Source organism: Hypanus sabinus, chromosome 7 (genome assembly GCF_030144855.1).
Source record: "Hypanus sabinus isolate sHypSab1 chromosome 7, sHypSab1.hap1, whole genome shotgun sequence".
Lineage (NCBI taxonomy): Eukaryota > Metazoa > Chordata > Chondrichthyes > Myliobatiformes > Dasyatidae > Hypanus > Hypanus sabinus.
The window spans coordinates 2653883-2673643 of NC_082712.1; the positions used below are offsets into that span (position 1 = coordinate 2653883).

The window sequence follows — 19761 nt, forward strand, 5'->3', positions numbered from 1 at the left end:
GTTCCGACTCTTTCAATCTTATTTACATCTTTCCTGTATGTAGGTGACCAAACTGTACACAATACTCCAAATTAGGCCTCACCAATGTCTTATACAACTTCAACAGACTATGCAACAGTTTCTTCCCCCAAGCTATCAGACTCCTTAATACCAAAGCCTGCATGACACCTTGCCCTACTGTCCTGTTTATTATTTATTGTAATGCCTGCACTGATTTTGTGCACTTTACGTAGGCCTGTGTAGGTCTGTAGTCTAGTGTAGCTTCCTCTGTGTTGTTTTTTTACGTAGTTCAGTCTAGTTTTTGTACTGTGTCATGTAACACCATGGTCCTGAAAAACACTGTCTCAGTTTTACTATGCACTGTACCAGCAGTTCTTGTCGAAATGGCAATAAAAATGACGACTTGAACATAACATCCCATCTCCTGTACAGTTCTTTGATTTATAAAGGCCAATGTGCCAAAAGCATATTGTGCTGTCACTTTCAATGAATTATGGACCTGTATTCCCAGATCCCTTTATTTTGCCACAATCCTCAGTGCCCGACCGTTCACTGTGTAAGATCTACCCTGGTTGGTCCCACCGAAGTGCAACACCTCAAACTTGTCTGCATTGAATTCCATCTGCCATTTCTCAGCCCATTTTCCAGTTGATGCAGATCCCTCTGCAAGCTATAATATTATTCTTTGCTGTTCACTACACACCAATCTTGGTGTCACCTGCAACTTCACTGATCCAGTTAACTAAATATTTGTATATCCCGTCCCTTAGAATACCTTCCAATGACTTTCCCAGAAATGCTGTCAGGCTCACCGGCCTACAATTTCCTGGTTTCTGTTCAGAGCCTTTCTTAAACAGTCAAAAACATTGGCTATCCTCCAGTCCTCTGGCACCTCTCCTATCACTAAGGATGCTTAAAGTATCTCTGCAAGAGCCACGGCAATTTCTGCACTCGCCTCCCATAGGGTCTGAGGGAACACCTTGTCAGGGAATTAATTCACCCTGATTTGCCTCAGGATTGCAAACACCTCATCCTCAATAAACTGTCAGGGTCCATGAAGTTGATGCCCCTTTTCCTCACTTCCATAGACTCCCGAGTAAATACAGGTGCAAAATAATGATTGGCTTCTCACACGAATTACCATTCTGATCTTCCAGTGGACTAATTTTGTCCCTTGCAAATCCTTTTACTCTCAACATCTGTAGAATCCCTTACAGTTCTCCTTCACCTTGTCTCTGAAAGCAACTTCTTTCCTTCTTTTATCCTTCCTGATTTCTTTCATAAATGTTCTCTTGCATTTCTTGTATTCCAAATGCATCTCATTTGTTCCTACCTGCCTGTACTTGCTGTGCACATCCTTTTTACTCTTAACGAGAGGCAATGATTGTGTGGACAGTCAGAGGCTTTTCCCAGGGCTGAAGTGGTTGCCACAAGAGGACACAGGTTTAAGGTGCTGGGGAGTAGGTACAGAGGAGACGTCCGGAGTATGGTGAAAGGGGTGATAGGGTGGGTACAATTACAATGTTATTTAGAGTTACAGTGTGGAACAGGCCCTTCAAACTTCACGAGCTGCGTTGCCCAACACTACCTATTTAACCTTAGCCTAAACACAGGGCAATTTGCTACTAACCAGTAAGTCGTTGGACTGTTGTGGGGGGGTGGGGGAAGAACTGGAGCACCTGGAGGAAACCCATACATTCATGGGGAGGACATACAAACTCCATACAGATAGTGCTGGAATTGAACTTTGAACTCTGATGTCCCAAACTGTAATAGCATTGCGCCCCATGGTTATTGCAAAATGTTTAAAAGACACTTGGAAGACACAAGGATTGTAAAGGTGTAGGTGAACATGTGCAAATGGGCCTATTTGGGATGGGCAATTTAGTAGGTATGGATGAGTTAAATAGAGGTGCCGTACTGTTCTGACTACTCCTGGTGTGGCCCTGTACAGTATTAAAACCACTTCAACTCAGTTACAGAGAGTGTCTCACCTTAGAAGGCTCAGTGCAGTTTCCAAGAACCCTGTAACAGAAACAGAATACCTTTACTTGCACTGCACATCAACATTCAATGTTGGTAAAAATACACCTTTCAGTCATTCCCCTCTCCCTCAGTCAAATTGAGACTCCTCTGCTTATTCCTCACAACACACACCCTCCCTCTCTTTGACTTCCTGTTGCAGTTTCCCGCTCACTCTCCCATCTGTCTGCCTCTCCCTCTCCCTTTCTCACACATCTTGCATCTCTCATCTTTCTGTCTGCCACAATTGTCTGTTCTGCCCAGCACCTTCAGTCCCTCCAACTCCTCTCCCTCTCCCCCTCCCTCCTTATTTTGCTCTCTTCCATTCATCTTTCCCTCCACAGCTCTCCCACTCTTTCTCTCCCTTTCCCTCCCTCACAGCCACCTCTCTTTCACTCTCCCTGCCTGCCCACTTCCTCTTCTAATGAGCTCCACTGTTGCTGCCGCTCTGTTCACTCCGTGAGATCCATGTCTCTCCTTCAGCTGACACTGAATGCACCACACGTCCTGGGCAGTTCTTCTTACCACTGAGGGGGTTTCTTCATGCCCTGTAATCGGGCCTTTGGTGGCTTCACTAGGTTGGCGGTAGGGTTGGGAATGAGGAGCAGGGCGAGGAGGGGAGTTATGAGTTAGTGAGATATACAAATCCTCACTTGTCGAAGTAGTCCAGCGCTTTCGTGAAGTACTCATGTACCGTTAAGCCCCCAGGCTTGCCGTGTTCATCCCACTCATGTTTCCTATTGAGAGAGAGAAAAAGGTCAGCGATGTTGTAACACACAGTTTGTGGTGTTGCAGGACCAGAAGCGTGGCTGAAAGTACAGATCACAGGGAAGATGGGGTCTATGTGTAAACAAGACATGCATATTTATAAGCCATACACAGGGAACAGTGTGAACATATGGCACACATAGACTGGTCACAGGGAACACACATACCACATCAACTCCAATCCAACTGCTGCTCCACATGGTCTACGTAGTCTGAGAGGAGCTGCAGTTGCACACATTTCCTGCAGATATAGCCATCAGAGACACAACACCATTTTCCGATCTCCCACGTTTTACAGGAGGAGCAGAGCATCCACTGACTGCCATTACTACCTTAGTAAACCAGTGGAATTGATAACATTCCTGCTGCTCACACTCCTGACCAATGCTCACACTTCCACCTCAAAGCAGGCCTGCTCTAAAGTGCCTCTCTGATAGAGGGACTGTCCTTTCATTTTCTGCTCAACCTGTCATCAAGAAAACTAACAAGTACTTACCCAAAACAGACTTTTCAAACTCCCTCCTACTGAGATTTTTTTCCCATTTCTGACAAAGGACGTGTCATTTTAACTGTTTCTCTATCCACAGATGCTGTCTGACCTGCTGAGCTTTCCAACATTTTGGACTTCAGTACTGGGCATGAGTTATAGACTGGAATCTAATGGAAGTGTTTGCTTGTTTAGAATTAACAGAAACGTGGCTGTGAGTGGCAGGCTGGAATGTTGTCTGAAGGTTTAGTCAGGCCAATGGACAGTTTGTGATAGTCAGATGGGCTGAATGGCATAACCCTGCCCTTATTTCCTCTGTTATGTGAAATAAATCCTTGGTTCAATGCTGATTCTGCTGAAGTCTGAATCTGCACATTAATTGAAGATAATTGGGTTGAGTACAGAAGGCCATTTATCAAGTACGTACCAGAATCTCGTATTGTTTTTGCCAGATAGTTGTGGCCAAACTTGTTCCATGTTGTCTACGAGATCCTGAAAATAAATTGACAGTTTGAGTAAGGACTTGAGTGAAATGCCAACTGAAAGTAAAAGAAAGGGAAGAACGGATGTCCAAAGCTGAGTTACAACCTGCAATATGATTAATTGGGTCAGGGGTGAATATACTCATCATGGTCCTCTGTCCAGTTATATGTTAAATGTTGATTATATCTGCATTGCCTCTGACAACATGCTCCAGGTATTTACCCCTCTCTGTGTAACTAAACACTTACTCCTCCGAGCCCCTTCAAAATGCCGTCCTCTCAACTTAACCCAATAGAGCATGGCGAAAAACAACACAGAACAGGTCCCTCAGCCAACGATGAGCATGTCAACAATGATGCTAATCCATCTGTCTGCGCACGGGCTGTGTCCCTCCAAGCCGTGTCCATCAAAATACCTCTTAAATATTATTGTTTCTGCCTCCATCAGCTCCCATGCTCGCACATCCCAGGCACCCCTGTCTCAGTGCAGATCTCCTTTAAAGTCCCCCCTTACCATAATGCTAAGTCCTCTAGTATTTGATATGTCCACATTCTTACTGTCTATCTGCACCTTCCATAATTTCAGATTTTCCCTCAGCCTTTGATGTCCAAGAGAAAACGATTGAAGTGTGTTAGCATAGAATGGGAAGATCTTATTGCAGAAGGTTTAGATTGGGCAGAATTTATTAGACTGTAGGACAGGTTGGACAAGGATTGTTGTCTCTCGATTGGCAGAGGCTAAGGGGAGGCCTCAGACAAGCTTGTAAAATAATAAAAGGCATAGACAGACTGGACAGCTTCTCTAAAACAAGGTCTGGATTTTTTACTATTACAGGGCATTCACTTAAGGTGAGAAGGGTCAAGTTCAAATAAGATGTGCTGGGCAAGTTATAAAACATACACAGAACATATTGAGTGGCTGGAATGTGCTGCTAGGGTGGTGGTGGAGGCAAATATGATCGAGCTGTTTAAGAGGCTGTCATTTAGGCACGTGAGCGCGCAGAGAATAGAGGGTTCCAGACATTGTGTAGCCAGAAGGGATTAGTGTTTATTGGGTATTTAATTACTAGTTAATAAGTTGACACAACATTGTGGGCTGCAGAGCCTCTTCCTGTGCTGTACTGATAAAACATTTGACAGTAGAGCATAGAATGTTGTGCAAATTTTTTAAGTTAATCCAAGATCAATCTAACTCTACCCACCCACATAACCACCAATTTTTCTTTCATCTATGTGCTTATCTAAGTTTCTTAAATGTCCCAAATGTATCTGACTCTACAACACCCCTGGCACCTCACACGCACCTATCATACTGTGAAAAAAAATACTAGCTCTGACCACCCCCCGCCCCATACTTCTGTTCAATCACTTTAAAGTTATACTCTTTTGTATTAGCCATTTCCATAACTGGGAAAAATCCTGGCAACCCACTCTATCTATGTCTCTTACTATCTTGTACACCTCTATCAAGTCATTCTCCTTTGCTTTAAAGAAAAAAGCCCCAGCTCTCTCAACATCTCCTAATCAGCCATGCTCTTAAATCCAGACACCATCCTGGGAAATCTCCACTGCTCCCTCTCTAACGTGGCAGATGTGGGTTGAATTGTGACATAAGTGAAGCTTGGACAAGTAAATAGCTGAGAGGAGTATGACAGAAAATGGTCCTGGTGTAGACAGATACCACCAGGCAGGCACTGACTAGATGGGTCGAAGGGCCTGTTTCTGCATTGTGGCTCTCTATGACTTTGGGAGCTCCTAGGCCTGGTGAAAGGTGCAATTACAACATTTAAGACATTCAGACAGGGACATGGATTGGAAAGGTTTAGTGGGACATGGGCCGAATGGGACTGGCTGATGTAGGCAACATGGTTGGCATGGACAAGTGGGTTTGAAGTCAGTGCTGTACATCTCTATGACTCTTATTACTAAGTGAACGATTCTCAGTGACTCAGGGGTTTATGCACAGAATCACAGAGAGCTGTGACTGAGTTCAAAGTTGCTGTGTTAAATGGGCCAGTGACCAGGACTCAGGACTCGTCCTGATGTTGTGTGATTTGAATAATCCACCTGGCCTGTTGACAAACTGACCAGTAACCTGTGTGATAGTGTGCTACGGCCAGTCTTAAAACCCGAGATTCTGTGTATCATCGCTGATTGTATGTACTGACCTCTATTTCAGTCACACTGAAATCGTCCTCGTTCTTTGTGTCAGACTTAGGGGGCCTGGAAGATAAAAGGATAGGGTGAGGTGCTGATTCAGAGCTGAAGAGTTCCTGCAGGTTACTGGCATTCACTTACAGGGACAGCACTTCGTGTTCTGTCTCAAGTCTCAGGGATGAGGGGCTCAGTTGTCACTACAATGCTCCCACACAGTTCAGAGCAATGGGGGCAGCTGGATACAGGGATCTAGTTTGTCGGGTGGGTTTTGAAGGAAAGAAGTAGGGAAGTCTTGCTCCAACTCTACATCTTCAATGAGGTCACACCCAGAATCTTGGTTTCTCTAGTTAAAGAGGAACGTGTCTGTATGGAAAAAGTTCATGGGTTGATTGGGGTTGACATATGAAGTTGAGCTGTTGGGCCTGTACTCACTCGAGTTTGTACATAAGAGAGGTGATTTTATTGACCAGACAAAGTTCTGAGCGTGACAAACTGGTGATGTTGAGTGGACTCTTCCCCTTTGGGGGAAATCCAGCAGCAGGGTCACTTTTTGGATTAAGGGCCGGCTGTTTAAGATGGAGATAAGATAAGATGGAATCTTTGCTCAGGTACAGGCTGAGCAGCTGGAGAAACAGCTGTTATTCTGGTGCTGATATCCAGGTTTAGTAAAGCCCATTCCCCACAGAATGGCCCAACACTGCCACTGATTCACCCCAGCACCCCTGAACCTTTGCTCAAGTCCTTCCACGTGAGGAGACATTTACCACCAGCCGTGGATGGTCCAGTAATTATGGTCACAAGCAGGGCTGCTCCATTCTTCAACCTGGAAAGACAAGGAAGGAAACGTCATTGAGAAGAAGTGGATGAGCACCAAGGCCAGGCAGTTCATCACAGAAACAGGTCTGGCGGCCATTCTAGTTCATGCCAATCTGGTCTGCCTAGTCCTTCCATACCCCTCCTATCCATGTACTTATCTAAACTTCTCTTAAACGTTACAACTGAACTTCCATCTACTACTTCCGGTGGCTGTTCATTCCCACTTGCACCACCCTCTGAGTGAAGAAATTAGTTCTCAGATTCCTGCTAAATATTTCACCTAAACCTAAACCTAAGTGGTGTATCCAGTGTTCAGGAAGGAGTGCAATAGCATGCGGTATGTTGCAGTTCGATAAAAGTCTGGTGTGACTGTACTCAGTAAAGCTTTTGACAAGGTTCTTCACGGTAGGCTGATCCAGAAGGTTAAGATGCACAGGGACGTGTTAGTTTGGATTGGGAATTGGTTTGCCCATAGCAATTACAGGGTAATGATGGAGGCTGTTAATCTGCTGGAGGTCCTGACCAGTGGAATTCCAGATTCCAACAGAGTCCCAGCAGAGGCACAACCCTCCGCATTATCGAAGATACCTTCAAGAGGCAATGCCTGAAGAAGACAGCATCCATCACCAATGATCTTCACCTCATCAGAAGAGGGCATGTCCTCTTCTCATTACTACCATCAGGGAAGAAGTACAGGAGCCTGAAGATCCACACTGAATGATTCAGAAACAGTTTCTTTCCCTTCTCTATTAGATTTCTGAACTATCCATGAACACTATCTCAATATTCCTTTTTTCACTATTTACTTTACAATTTGCGGTCATTTTACATCTTTGCACTATATAAAAACAGCAAATTTCACATCATGTAAAACAATAATAATAAAGCTGATTCAATTTCTGGGGCCTCTGTTATTTGTGATGTACATAAATGACTTGGATGAAAATGTAGATGAGTGGGTCAGTAAGTTTGCAGATGTCACAAAGATTGGTGGAGTTGTGGACAGTGTAGTGGGCCATCAAAGGATACAACAGAATATAGATCATTTGCAGATATGGGCAGAAAAATGGCAGATGGAGTTTAATCTGAGCAAGTGTGAGGTGTTTTTCTTGGGGGGGGTCAAACGTAAAGGGAAATCCAGTTAACAGCAAGACCGTTAACAGTACTCATGTACAGAGGGATCTCAGGGGCCTCACTTAACAGTGGCCATGCAAGTAAAGAGGTGGCTAAGGTGGTGTATGGCACGTCTGTCTTCACTGAGTTTGATTTAGGAAGTCATGCTGCAGCAATGTAAATTCTTGCTTGGGCAGCACACAGTATTGAGTGCAATTCTATTGACCTCAATACAAAGAGGATGTCAAGGCTTTGGAGGGGGTGCAGAGTGGTTTCCTAGGATGCTGTAGGAGCTTGGACATACTCAGTTTGTTTACACTGGTGAGCCGAGGCTGATAGAACCTGATAAAAGGTATAAAATTGTGAGAGGCAAAGATGGGGTAGTTGTCAATTACATGAGGGCGTGCATTAAAGTGAGGGGGCAATTACTCACTTCTCCAAGTTAAATGCCATCTGTCATTTCTTGGCTCACTTTCCCAGTTGATCTAGTTCCTGTTGTAACTTTAGACAAAGTTCTTCACTGTCTGCTACATCACAGACACTTTCATCCAATGTGTCTGTCTTGTACACTGATCTCTACAACAGCCACTGTGGTCAAAACACTATTTGCAGGCACTCACTGATTAGGCACTCAGGCTTGTACACAAATGATTCCAGTTACCTGACAGACGTTTGGAGGCCATTGAACCACCAGAATATTATCGGACTGCTTCTGGAGCAGGTTGGAAATTCTGTAAAATGAGATTGAAACATTACTGGATCTGTGAGCTGTGAACGGGGAAGTGCTGATAGATAGGACAGCAGTTTATCATCAACACTGCTAGAACTGGCATTCACCAATGCTGATGTGGGTCCTGCACGAAGGACTCTTACTCAGTCACCCTGCGATGGAACTGGGGCTGCTTTATCGTTGTATCACTGAGGTACAGTGTAAGCTGGACAGATCATTTCAAAGCATAGCATATTGAGGCAGTAACAGAATGCAGAATGAAGCAGAACATCCAGCGAGAAAGTGCAGCGCGGACAGACAATGTCAAAGGGAAGGGTCGAGGTGAAGGTGGGAGTACAATCCAAACTGGCAGGAGAGATAGTGAAATATTTACATTCCCAAAGAGTACTGTACTAGTACAGATATCAATGTACTGGGAAGTGCTGAGGAAGAGGCTGAATGGGACTGAAGAAAGGACGGTTCTATGAAAGTACTGAAGAGCCATCTTTACCTCGGGTCCACGCGACTTCCCACAATGGTATCTGTGACCTCAACAGTATCAACTCCCCAGCACAGTCCCTCAGTGATCCCCTCTCCTCCAGCACCCTGTATCTGTCACAATCACGGATACAGCAGTGCAGCGGTTTTGGCAATTGTGCTCATGAATATGCACCTGTCAGCCAATTATTTCATTCTTTTCACTGCATTTCACTGCCAGTGTGCATTCAGCCTTGCCTGAGAAACTGGATTGTTGAGTCAAATGATGCCGAAGACTAGAAGTATTAATTTAATATTTAGTTACTTTTCTCAGCCGCAGTATTGGCTTCTCTGTCCATTTGAGAGTTTTAGTTAATGACCCTGTTTGGCCTAGTATTTATTGTTTTCCTTTGCCTACAGATCTATTCATATTAAAGACTGTGAACTATTGACTGGTTTCAGAGCATCTCTCTCTGCACTTGGGCCGTATCTGAACATAGTGACCGTATCTCCACTAACACAATAGAAATGTTCAGGAGGCTTTTGCCAGCCACATGAACAGGCAGAATACTGAGGGATACAGATGGAACTGGATTCACACTGTGCTTGGCACAGATCTGGCGGGATGAAGGGCCTGTTCCTGTTCTACCTCTCCACTTCTCCTATGCTGCTACGTCAAGAGATCTGCATGGACCTGAAAAACATCTCAAGGACAGATCTGCCCGTGGGCTTTAGGCTACCCCTGATGGTGTCACTATTCCAGGAAGGAATTCCAGCAAATTGGGAACTGCTGGCAAGGTCACCAATGGAAATGCAATGAAATATGGGAATGAGCATGAGGCTAGGATTAGAGCAGCAAGTTTCAAATAGGAAGCGGTCAGGTCAGGGAGGTTTGTGGAGAATTTTAGAAGTCTAGAGCAGATATCTCAGAGCAGGTTTGGATCAATGGGTGGACAAAACCTAGAAAAAGTTAGGAAGTGGCATGTTTACTGCATGTGAAGTATATAATCAGATGTGGCCTACGAATTACAATGGAAGATAGAAAAGCATGCCAAAAGGGCAATGTTACAAAAGTAACATGAGTGAATCTGCAGATGCTGGAAATAAATAAAAACACAAAATGCTGGCAGAACTCAGCAGGCCAGACAGCATCTATGGGAGGAGGTAGTGACAACATTTCAGAGTCCTGATGAAGGATTTCGGCCCGAAACATCGTTACTACCTCCTCCCATAGATGCTGTCTGGCCTGCTGAGTTCTGCCAGCATTTTGTGTTTTTATTAATGTTACAATAGTCAAGGGGGATTTCAAAATGCAGGAAGACTGGGAAAATCAGGTTGGTGCAGGATTCCAGAACGATGAATCTTTCAAGAGTGTTTACAAGATGGCTTTTCAGAGCAGATTGTGGTTGAGCCCACAAGGGGATCAGCTATTGGGTGTTGTGCGATGAACCAGAATTGAGTACAGAGCTGAAGGTGAAAGAACACTTGGGGAAAAGTGATCATAATACGATTGAATTCACTCTGAAATTTGAGAAGGAGAAGCTAAAGTCAAAGGCATCAGTATTGCAGTGGAGTAAAGGGAATTACAAACGGATGAGAGAGGAGATAGTCAGGATTGATTGGAAAAGAACACTGGCAGGGATGATGGCAGAGTAGCAATGGCTGGAATTTCTGGAAGGAATTTGTTTCTTTCTTTCTAAATCTTTTTATTAATATTAGTAATATGGACAGAATACAGATGATATATTGATAAAGAAATTACCAACATACACATTCCATTACATATGAAAAAAAACATACATAATAGTTACAATATAAATGAGTTTACCAAGACATAAGCCATAAGATATATGTATGAACATAGTAAATCTAAATATTTCATAATGTATAATATAAAAAAACAGAAAAAAGAAAAAAAAATTTATATAATGCAAAACTAACTAATCTAATCTAATAACTATAACTAATAAGTAATATAAAAGAAAAAAAACAAACAAAAGAGAAGGAAAAAAAAAGTGGGCTGTTTATAATATCTCACAAAAATAAGTATTCATCAATGCCGTCACTTCCGGTCCTCTCAAAATCCATAAGCTAAAAGCTGGGAAATCAAATGTACTTGGCACAGGGTCATATTACATCATATGAAAATGTTGAATAAATGGTCTCCATAACTTTTCAAATTTAATAGAAGTCTCAAAAGTACCACTTCTAATTTTTTCTAAATTTAAACATAACATAGTTTGAGAGAACCAATTAAATACAGTGGGAGGATCAATTTCTTTCCAATTCAACAATATAGATCTTCTAGCCATCAGAGTTAGAAATGCAATCATTCGACGGGCTGAAGAAGATAAATGCTGTGAATCTAACATTGGTAAACCAAAAATTGCGGTAATTGGAAGGAATTTGGAAGGCACAGGACATATACATGCTAACAAGGAAGAAGTATTCTGAAGGAAATATGTCACAACTGTGGCTGACAAGAGAAGTCAAAGCCAACATAAAAGCCAAAGAGAGGGCAGAAAATAGAGCAAAAATTAGAGGGAAGTTAGAGGATTTGGAGGCTTTTAAAAGCCAATAGAAAGGAACTAAAAGTGTCATTAGGAAGGCAAGCTAGCCAATAATATTAAATAGAATACCAAAAGTTTCTTCAGATACCTCAAGTATAAAAGACAGACGAGTGGCTATCAGACCACTGGAAAATGAGATGAGATTAGATTCAGCTTTATTGTCATTGTGCTGAGTACAGATACAAAGCCAGTGAAATGCAGTTAGCATCTAACCAGAAATGCAAAGAATAGTGTTATTTACAAAATAATTGTGAATAAAAAGTAAATGCTACAGCACACAAATATAAAAGTACTGAGACAGTACAATATGGCTGCAATACTGCTTAGCACTGTGATGTGAGGTTCAGCAGGGTCACAGCCTCAGGGAAGAAGCTCTTCCTGTGCCTGCTGGTGTGGGAGCAGAGGCTCCTGTAGTGCCTACCGGATGGGAGGAGAGTAAAAAGTCCATGGTTAGGGTGAGCTGCATCCTTGATGCTTTTCACTTGCCCAGGCAGCGTTTATGGTAGTTGTTCTCAATGGTGGGCAATTGGGTGCCGATAATCTGCTGGACAGTTTTCACCACCCACTGGAGTGCTTTGTGGTCCAATACGGGACAATTGCCATACCACACTGAGAGACAGTTGGTGAGTATGCTCTCAATGGTACAGTGGTAACAGTCTGTCAGTATCCTGGGACAGAGGTGAGCTTTCCTGATGCTCCACAGGAAATAAAGACGATGTTGTGCCTTTTTGATCAGGATGGAGGAGCTCAGGGACCAGGTGAGATCCTCGGAAATGTGGACACCAGGAATCTGAAGCTTGATACACGCTCCACTACAGCTCTGTTGATGTAGATGGGGATGTGAGTGTGGCTCCTAGCATGCCTGAAGTCCACAATGATCTCCTTGGTCTTCTGGGTGAGACCTCAGTGCCACTATTAGCAAGCTGCAGACTTTGCATCCAGACGGAGCCTTTATTGTTGCTGGGGACTTTAGTCACTGCAACCTACGTACCAAGGTTTTACCAAAATGTATCATGCACAAGGGGAATAAAACCTCAGATTGTGTCTACACAAATGAGGCTGATGCTTACAAAGCCACTACCCTCCCCCACCTGGGACAGTCCGACCATCTTTCACTGTTTCTGCTTCCCAAGTACAGCCCGGTCATTAAAGGTGTGAAACCCACAATGAAGACTATTAGATCTGGCTGGATCAGCACCAATTCCAGCACACAGTCTGGAGCCCGTTTGCTGCCCATGCCACCACAGACTCTCAGATCGACGTGGACTTGTACACCAACTCTGTCCTTGAGCACATCAACAAGTCTGTAGATAGAGTGACATCACAAAAACAAATAAGTTTTCCCCAATCAGAAACCATGGATGAACAGAAAGGTTCGCCTCCTGCTCAAAACCAGAGATTCAGCCTTCAGGTCTGGAGACTGGCAGACTTACAGCTCAGCCAGGGCCAACCTGAGGAGGGGAATCTCTCAGGCTAAACACACATACAAACAGAGAATCGAGGAGCATTTCAACTCCTCGGATCCCTGGGGCATGTGGCGACATACAGGTGATTACAGACTTCAAACCACCTAGTACTGTGCCCCCTTCCAGCTCTGCTTCCCTCCCTGATAAGCTCAATTACATCTACGCTCGCTTTGACCGAGAGAACAAGGAGGTCAGCCTCAAAGCGGATCTCCCACCTGGTGAACTGCCTCTCTCACTTTCCACCTCCGATGTTTGCGCCACCCTGAGCAGGGTGAATATACAGAAGGCAGCTGGGCAGGATGGAATACTTGGCCGTGTGCTCAGAGTCTGTGTAGGGCAGTTGGCTGGGGTTTTCACCCTGAGCAGGGTGAACGTACGGAGGCAGCTGGTCCGGATGGAATACCCGGCCGTGTGCTCAGAGTCTGTGTAGGGCAGTTGGCCGGGGTTTTCACCCTGAGCAGGGTGAACGTACGGAAGGCAGCTGGTCCGGATGGAATACCCGGCCGTGTGCTCAGTGTCTGTGTAGGGCAGTTGGCCGGGGTTTTCACCCTGAGCAGGGTGAATGTACAGAAGGCAGCTGGTCCGTGTGCTCAGAGTCTGTGTACGGCAGTTGGCCAGGGTCTTTACCCTGAGCAGGGTGAACGTACGGAAGGCAGCTGGTCCGGATGGAATACCTGACCGTGTGCTCAGAGTCTGTGTGGGGCAGTTGGCCGGGGTCCTCACCCTGAGCAGGGTGAACGTACGGAAGGCAGCTGGTCCGGATGGAATACTTGGCCGTGTGCTCAGAGTCTGTGTGGGGCAGTTGGCCGGGGTTTTCATGGACATTTTCAATCTGTCCCTGGTCCGGGCCATTGTCCCCACAAGCTTCAAGATCACCACCATCGTGCCAGTGCCGAAGCATTCCACTGCCACAGACCTGAATGACTTCTGCCCAGTTGCACTCACCCCCATTATTGCAGAGCTTTGAGACACTGGTTCTATCATGTCTGATATCCTGTCTGCCCACTACCCCAGACACCCATCAATTTGCCTATTGCACCAACAGGTCAACAGAGGACGCCATCTCCACTCTGCCCTGACCCACCTGGACAACCCCAACTCTTACCCCAATGCTGTTCATTGACTTCAGTTCGGCATTCAATACTGTGACCCCCTCCGAGCTGATCGCCAAACTTCACCAGCTTGGTATCAGCTCATCCCCCTGCAATTGGACCTTGGACTTTCTGACTAACAGACCCCCATCTGTTAAGTTAGATAACCTCTCCTCCTCCACTCTCACCCTGAACACCGGCGTGCCCCAAGGCTGTGTGCTGAGCCCTCTTCTGTACTCCCTTTTCACCTATCACTGCGTTCCTGTACATGGTTCGAACTCCATAGTCAAGTTTGCAGATGACACCACAGTGATTGGCCTGATCAGAGGGGATGATGAGACGGCCTACAGGGACGAGGTCCAGCACCTGGCCACATGGTGTGCCGACAACAAAATGATGCTGGAGAATAATAACGGGGGACAACAAAATGGCGGATGAACTGAATAAGTAGTTTGTGTCAATCTTCACTGTGGAAGACATTAGCAGTCTGATGGAAGTTCTAGGTATCAGGGATCATGAATTCTGTAAATGCACCATAACTAGAGAGAAGATTCTTAGGGATGGGTTGCGCTTGAATCTGAACCAAATTTCTTGTGGGCAGATTTACTAAAGCTATTGGGAGTGGTTTAAACTAATATGGCAGGGAGATAGGAACCAGGATGATAGAGCTGAGGATGAGCCAGCAGGTTTACAAGTAGATGATGGGTGTAACATGAATGTAAGGAAGGACAAGTCAATGATTGGGTAGAAGTGCAGACAGAACAACGAGTTAACTTGTACCACTGAGACAAAATTCAAAAGGATGAAGAATGCAGGACTTAAGGTGCTGAACTTAAATGTGCATAGCTTTTGGAATAAGGTGGGTAAAATTGTGGTGCAATTAGAGATTGGTGGGTATGACATGTGGGCATCACTGAGTTGAGGCTGAAAGAAAGCCATAGTTGGGAGCTTAACATCAAAGGATATGCACCGCATCTAAAAGAGAGACAGGAAGACAAAGGCAGTGATGTGGCCTTGTTGGTAAGAGATGGAACTACATCTTTAGAAAGAGGTGACAAAGGGTCGGAGAATGTTGAATCTTTCTGGGTGGAGTTAAGAAATTGCAAGGGTTAAAAAAACATTATGAGACTCATATGTAGACCTCCAAATAGTAACCAAGATGTGGGGCTGAGATTGCAAAGGGAGCTGGAAAAGGCATGTAAGAAGGGTAATGACACAGTTATAGTGGGGGGACATCAATTTGCAAGGGGATTGGGGAAATCAGCTTGGTGTCAGATCGTAAGAGAGGGAATTTGTTGACTGCTTAAGAGATGGCATTTTAGAGCAGTTTATTCTTGAGCCCACTCGGGGATAGGCAATCTTTATGTTAGTTCTGCACTAACTCAGGTCTTATTAGGGAGTTTAACGTAAAGAAATCCTTAGGAGGCCGTGATCATAATATGATTGACTTCATACATCAACTTAACAGGGAGAAGCATAAGTCACGTGTATCAGAATCAGAATCAGGGTTATTATCACCGGCATGTGTTGGGAAATTTGTTAACTTAGCAGCAGCAGTTCAATGCAATATGTAATACAGAAAGAAAGAAAAAATAATAATAAATAAATAAGTAAATCAATTACAGTATAACAGTATATACATATTGGATAGATTAAAAGTTGTGCAAAAAACAGAAAATATATATATTAAAAAATATATTTTTCAGGGACAGGAACGGTTATTTCAAGTGCCGGTTTTAGATGTTTCAGAAAGGACAGGGAGGGGGCAAAAGAGGTGGGGGTGTGGCACTGTTGATCTGAGATAGTGTCATGGCTGCAGAAAAGGTAGACACCATGGAGGAATTGTCTACGGAGTCTCTGTGGGTAGAGGTTTGGAACAGGGAGGGGTCAATGACTTTACTGGGTGTTTTTTATAGGCCATCCAGTGAGGTAAGGCCGGGTAAGTTCATTTAATTAATTAAATTAAATTAGGAGTAGGTAATGTCAAGTCAAGTCACTTTTTATTGTCATTTCGACCATAACTGCTGGTACAGTACATAGTAAAAACGAAACAGTGTTTTTCAGGACCATGGTGTTACATGACACAGTACAAAAACTAGACTGAACTACGTCAAAAAACAACACAGAAAAAAACTACACTAGACTACAGACCTACCCAGGACTGCATAAAGTGCACAAAACAGTGCAGGCATTACAATAAATAATAGACAATACGGCAGTAAGGTGTCAGTCCAGGCTGTGGGTATTGTGGAGTCTGATAGCTTGGGGGAAGAAACTGTTATATAGTCTGGTCTGAGAGCCTGAATGCTTTGGTGCCTTTTCCCAGACGGCAGGAGGGAGAAGAGATTGTATGAGGGGTGCGTGGGGTCCTTCATTATACTGTTTGCTGGATGCAGTGTGTAGTGTAAATGTCCGTAATGGCGGGAAGAGAGACCCCGATGATCTTCTCAGCTGACCTCACTATCCACTGCAGGGTCTTGCGATCCGAGATGGTGAAATTTCCAAACCAGGCAGTGATGCAGCTGCTCAGGGTGCTCTCAATACAACCCCTGTAGAATGTGATTAGGATGGGGGGGGGGGGGGGGAGATGGACTTTCCTCCGCCTTCGCAGAAAGTAGAGACACTGCTGGGCTTTCTCTGCTGTGGAGCTGGGGTTGAGGGACCAGGTGAGATTCTCCGCCAGGTGAACACATGGAGGCAGCAGTTAGGGCAGTCGAGTGCTCTGTATGCAGAATGCGGGAAGTCAGGGACAGCACAGTTGTCCCTGATGACTACACCTGTAAAAGGTGCATCCAGCTGCAGCTCCTGACAAACCGTGTTAGGGAACTGGAGTTGTTGCTGGATGAACTTCAGATCATTTGTGAGGCAGAGGCAGAAATAGACAGGAGTTTCAGGGAGATAATCACCCTTAAAAGTCAGGCGGCAGTTAGCTGGGTGACTGTCAGGAGAGGGAAGGGGAATAGACAGGAAGAGCAGAGCACCCCTGTGGCCGTTCCCATCAACAATAAGTATACCGTTTTGGATACTGTTGGTGGGGACGACCTACCAGGGACAAGTTGCAGTGGTTGCATCTCTGGCACCGAGACTGGACCCTCAGCTCAGAAGGAGAGGAGGGAAAAGAGGAGAGCAGTAGTGATAGGAGATTTGATAGTTAGGGGGACAAATAAGAGGTTCTGTGGGAGAAATGGAGAATTCCGGATTGTCTGTTGCCTCCCTGGTGCTGGAGTCCATGATATCTCAAATAGAGTTCTTGGTATTCTCAGGAGGGAGGGTGAGCAGCCAGATGTCGTGGTCCATGTAGGGACCAATGACGTGGGTAGGAAGAGTGAGGAGGTCCTGCAAAGAGAATTTAGGGAGTTAGGTGCAAAGTTGAAGGACAGGACCTCCAAGGTTGCAATCTCAGGATTGCTACCCATGCCATGTGCTAGTGAGGCTAGAAATAGGAAGATAATGCAGCTAAGTATGTGGCTAAGGAGATGGTGCAGGAGGGAGTGCTTCATGTTTCTGGATTATTGGGCTTTGTTCCAGGGAAGGTGGGACCTGTTCTGATGGGACTGTTTGCACCTGAACTGGAGGGGGACTAACATCCTTACGGGTAGATTAGCTAGTGCTGCTCCGGGGGGTTTAAACTAGATTTGCAGGGCGAATGGAACCAGAATGTTAGAGCAGATAGTGAGGTGGAGGAGGATAAAGATCATGCGAGGACTGCTTGTATGGAGAAAAATCAAAGGTTTGTATTTGATAGAAATGTTCTCAGGTGTCAAACTGAAGAGACTGGGAAAGAGGCGGCTGGCTCACAAATACAGGAAGCTAGGAGACAGCGTGTGATGGAGGTGATAGAGAAGGGACACGCTCAGACCAAAGGTTTGAGATGTGTCTATTTTAACACAAGGCGTGTTGTGAACAAAGCGGATGAGCTTACAGTGTGGAGCAGTACTTGGAGCTATGATGTGGTGGCCATTACAGAGACTTGGATGTCTCAGGGGCAGGAATGGTTACTTCAAGTGCCTGGTTTTAGATGTTTCAGAAAGGACAGGGAGGGAGGCAAAAGAGGTGGAGGTGTGGCACTGTTGATCAGAGATAGTGTCACTGCTATAGAAAAGGTGGACGCCATGAAGGGATTAACTTTGCTGGGTGTTTTTTATAGGCCGCCCAATAGTAACAGGGATATCGAGGAGCAGATAGTGAAACTCCTGGAAAGGTGTAATAATAACCCAGTTGTTGTGATGGGAGATTTTAATTACCCAAATACTGATTGGCATCTCCCTAGAGCAAGGGATTTAGATGGGGTGGAGTTTGTTAGGTGTGTTCAGGAAGGTTTCTTGACACAATATGTTGATAAGCCTACAAGAGGAGAGGCTGTACTTGATCTGGTATTGGGAAATGAGCCTGGTCAGGTGTCAGATCTCTCAGTGGGAGAGCATTTTGGAGATAGTGATCATAATTCTATTTCCTTTACAATAGCATTGGAGAGAGAGAGGAACAGACAAGTTAGAAATGTGTTTAATTGGAGTAAGGGGAATTATGGGGCTATCAGGCAGAAAATCAGAAGCTTAAATTGGAAGCAGGTGTTCTCAGGGAAAAGTATGGAAGAAATGTGGCGAATGTTTGGGGAATATTTGTGTGAAGTTCTGCAGAGGTACGTTCCAATGAGACAGGGAAGTTATAATAGGGTACAGGAACCATGGTGTACAAAGGCTGTAATAAATCTGATCAAGAAGAAAAGAAAAGGTTCAGAGAGCTAAGTAATGTTAGAGATCTAGAAGATTATAAGGCTAACAGGAAGGAGCTTAAGAAGGAAATTAGGAGAGCCAGAAGGGGCCATGAGAAGGCCTTGGCGGGCAGGATTAAGGAAAACCCCAAGGCATTCTACAAGAATGTGAAGAGCAGGAGGATAACCATATAACCATATAACAATTACAGCATGGAAACAGGCCATCTCGGCCCTTCTAGTCTATGCCGAACGCTTACTCTCATCTAATCCCACTGGCCCTCACTCAGCCCATAACCCACCATTCCTTTTCTGTCCATATACCTATCCAATTTTACTTTAAATGACAATACCAAACCTGCCTCTCCCACTTCTACTGGAAGCTCATTCCACACAGCTACCACTCTCTGAGTAAAGAAATTCCCCCTCATGTTACCCGTAAACTTTTGCCCCCTAACTCTCAACTCATGTCCTCTTGTTTGAATCTCCCCTACTCTCAATGGAAAAAGCCTATCCACGTCAACTCTATCTATCCCCCTCATAATTTTAAATACCTCTATCAAGTCACCCCTCAACCTTCTACATTCCAAAGAATAAAGACCTAACTTGTTCAACCTTTCCCTGTAACTTAGGTGCTGAAACCCAGGTAACATTCTAGGAAATCTTCTCTGTACTCTCTCTATTTTGTTGACATCTTTCCTATAATTCGGTGACCAGAACTGTACACAATACTCCACATTCGGCCTTACCAATGCCTTGTACAATTTTAACATTACATCCCAACTCCTATACTCAATGCTCTGATTTATAAAGGCCAGAATACCAAAAGCTTTCTTCACCACCCTATCCACATGAGATTCCACCTTCAGGGAACTATGCACCATTATTTCTA

General features: G+C 44.6%; 1 protein-coding gene across 8 annotated transcripts in view; it reads right to left on the minus strand.

Moving 5' to 3' along the window:
* The window catches only part of LOC132396500 (serine/arginine-rich splicing factor 6-like), a 124181-nt gene that overhangs the window by 95017 nt on the left and 9403 nt on the right, over window positions 1–19761 (minus strand). For all 8 annotated transcript variants that reach the window (XM_059974068.1, XM_059974066.1, XM_059974067.1 and 5 more), the window contains exons 2-7: window positions 8507–8576; window positions 6681–6739; window positions 5928–5982; window positions 3705–3769; window positions 2676–2759; window positions 1995–2025 (exon numbers count right to left, since the gene is read on the minus strand). In XM_059974068.1, coding sequence (XP_059830051.1) covers window positions 1995–2025; window positions 2676–2759; window positions 3705–3769; window positions 5928–5982; window positions 6681–6739; window positions 8507–8576 — 364 coding nt within the window. The remainder of the gene's footprint in view (window positions 1–1994; window positions 2026–2675; window positions 2760–3704; window positions 3770–5927; window positions 5983–6680; window positions 6740–8506; window positions 8577–19761) is intronic.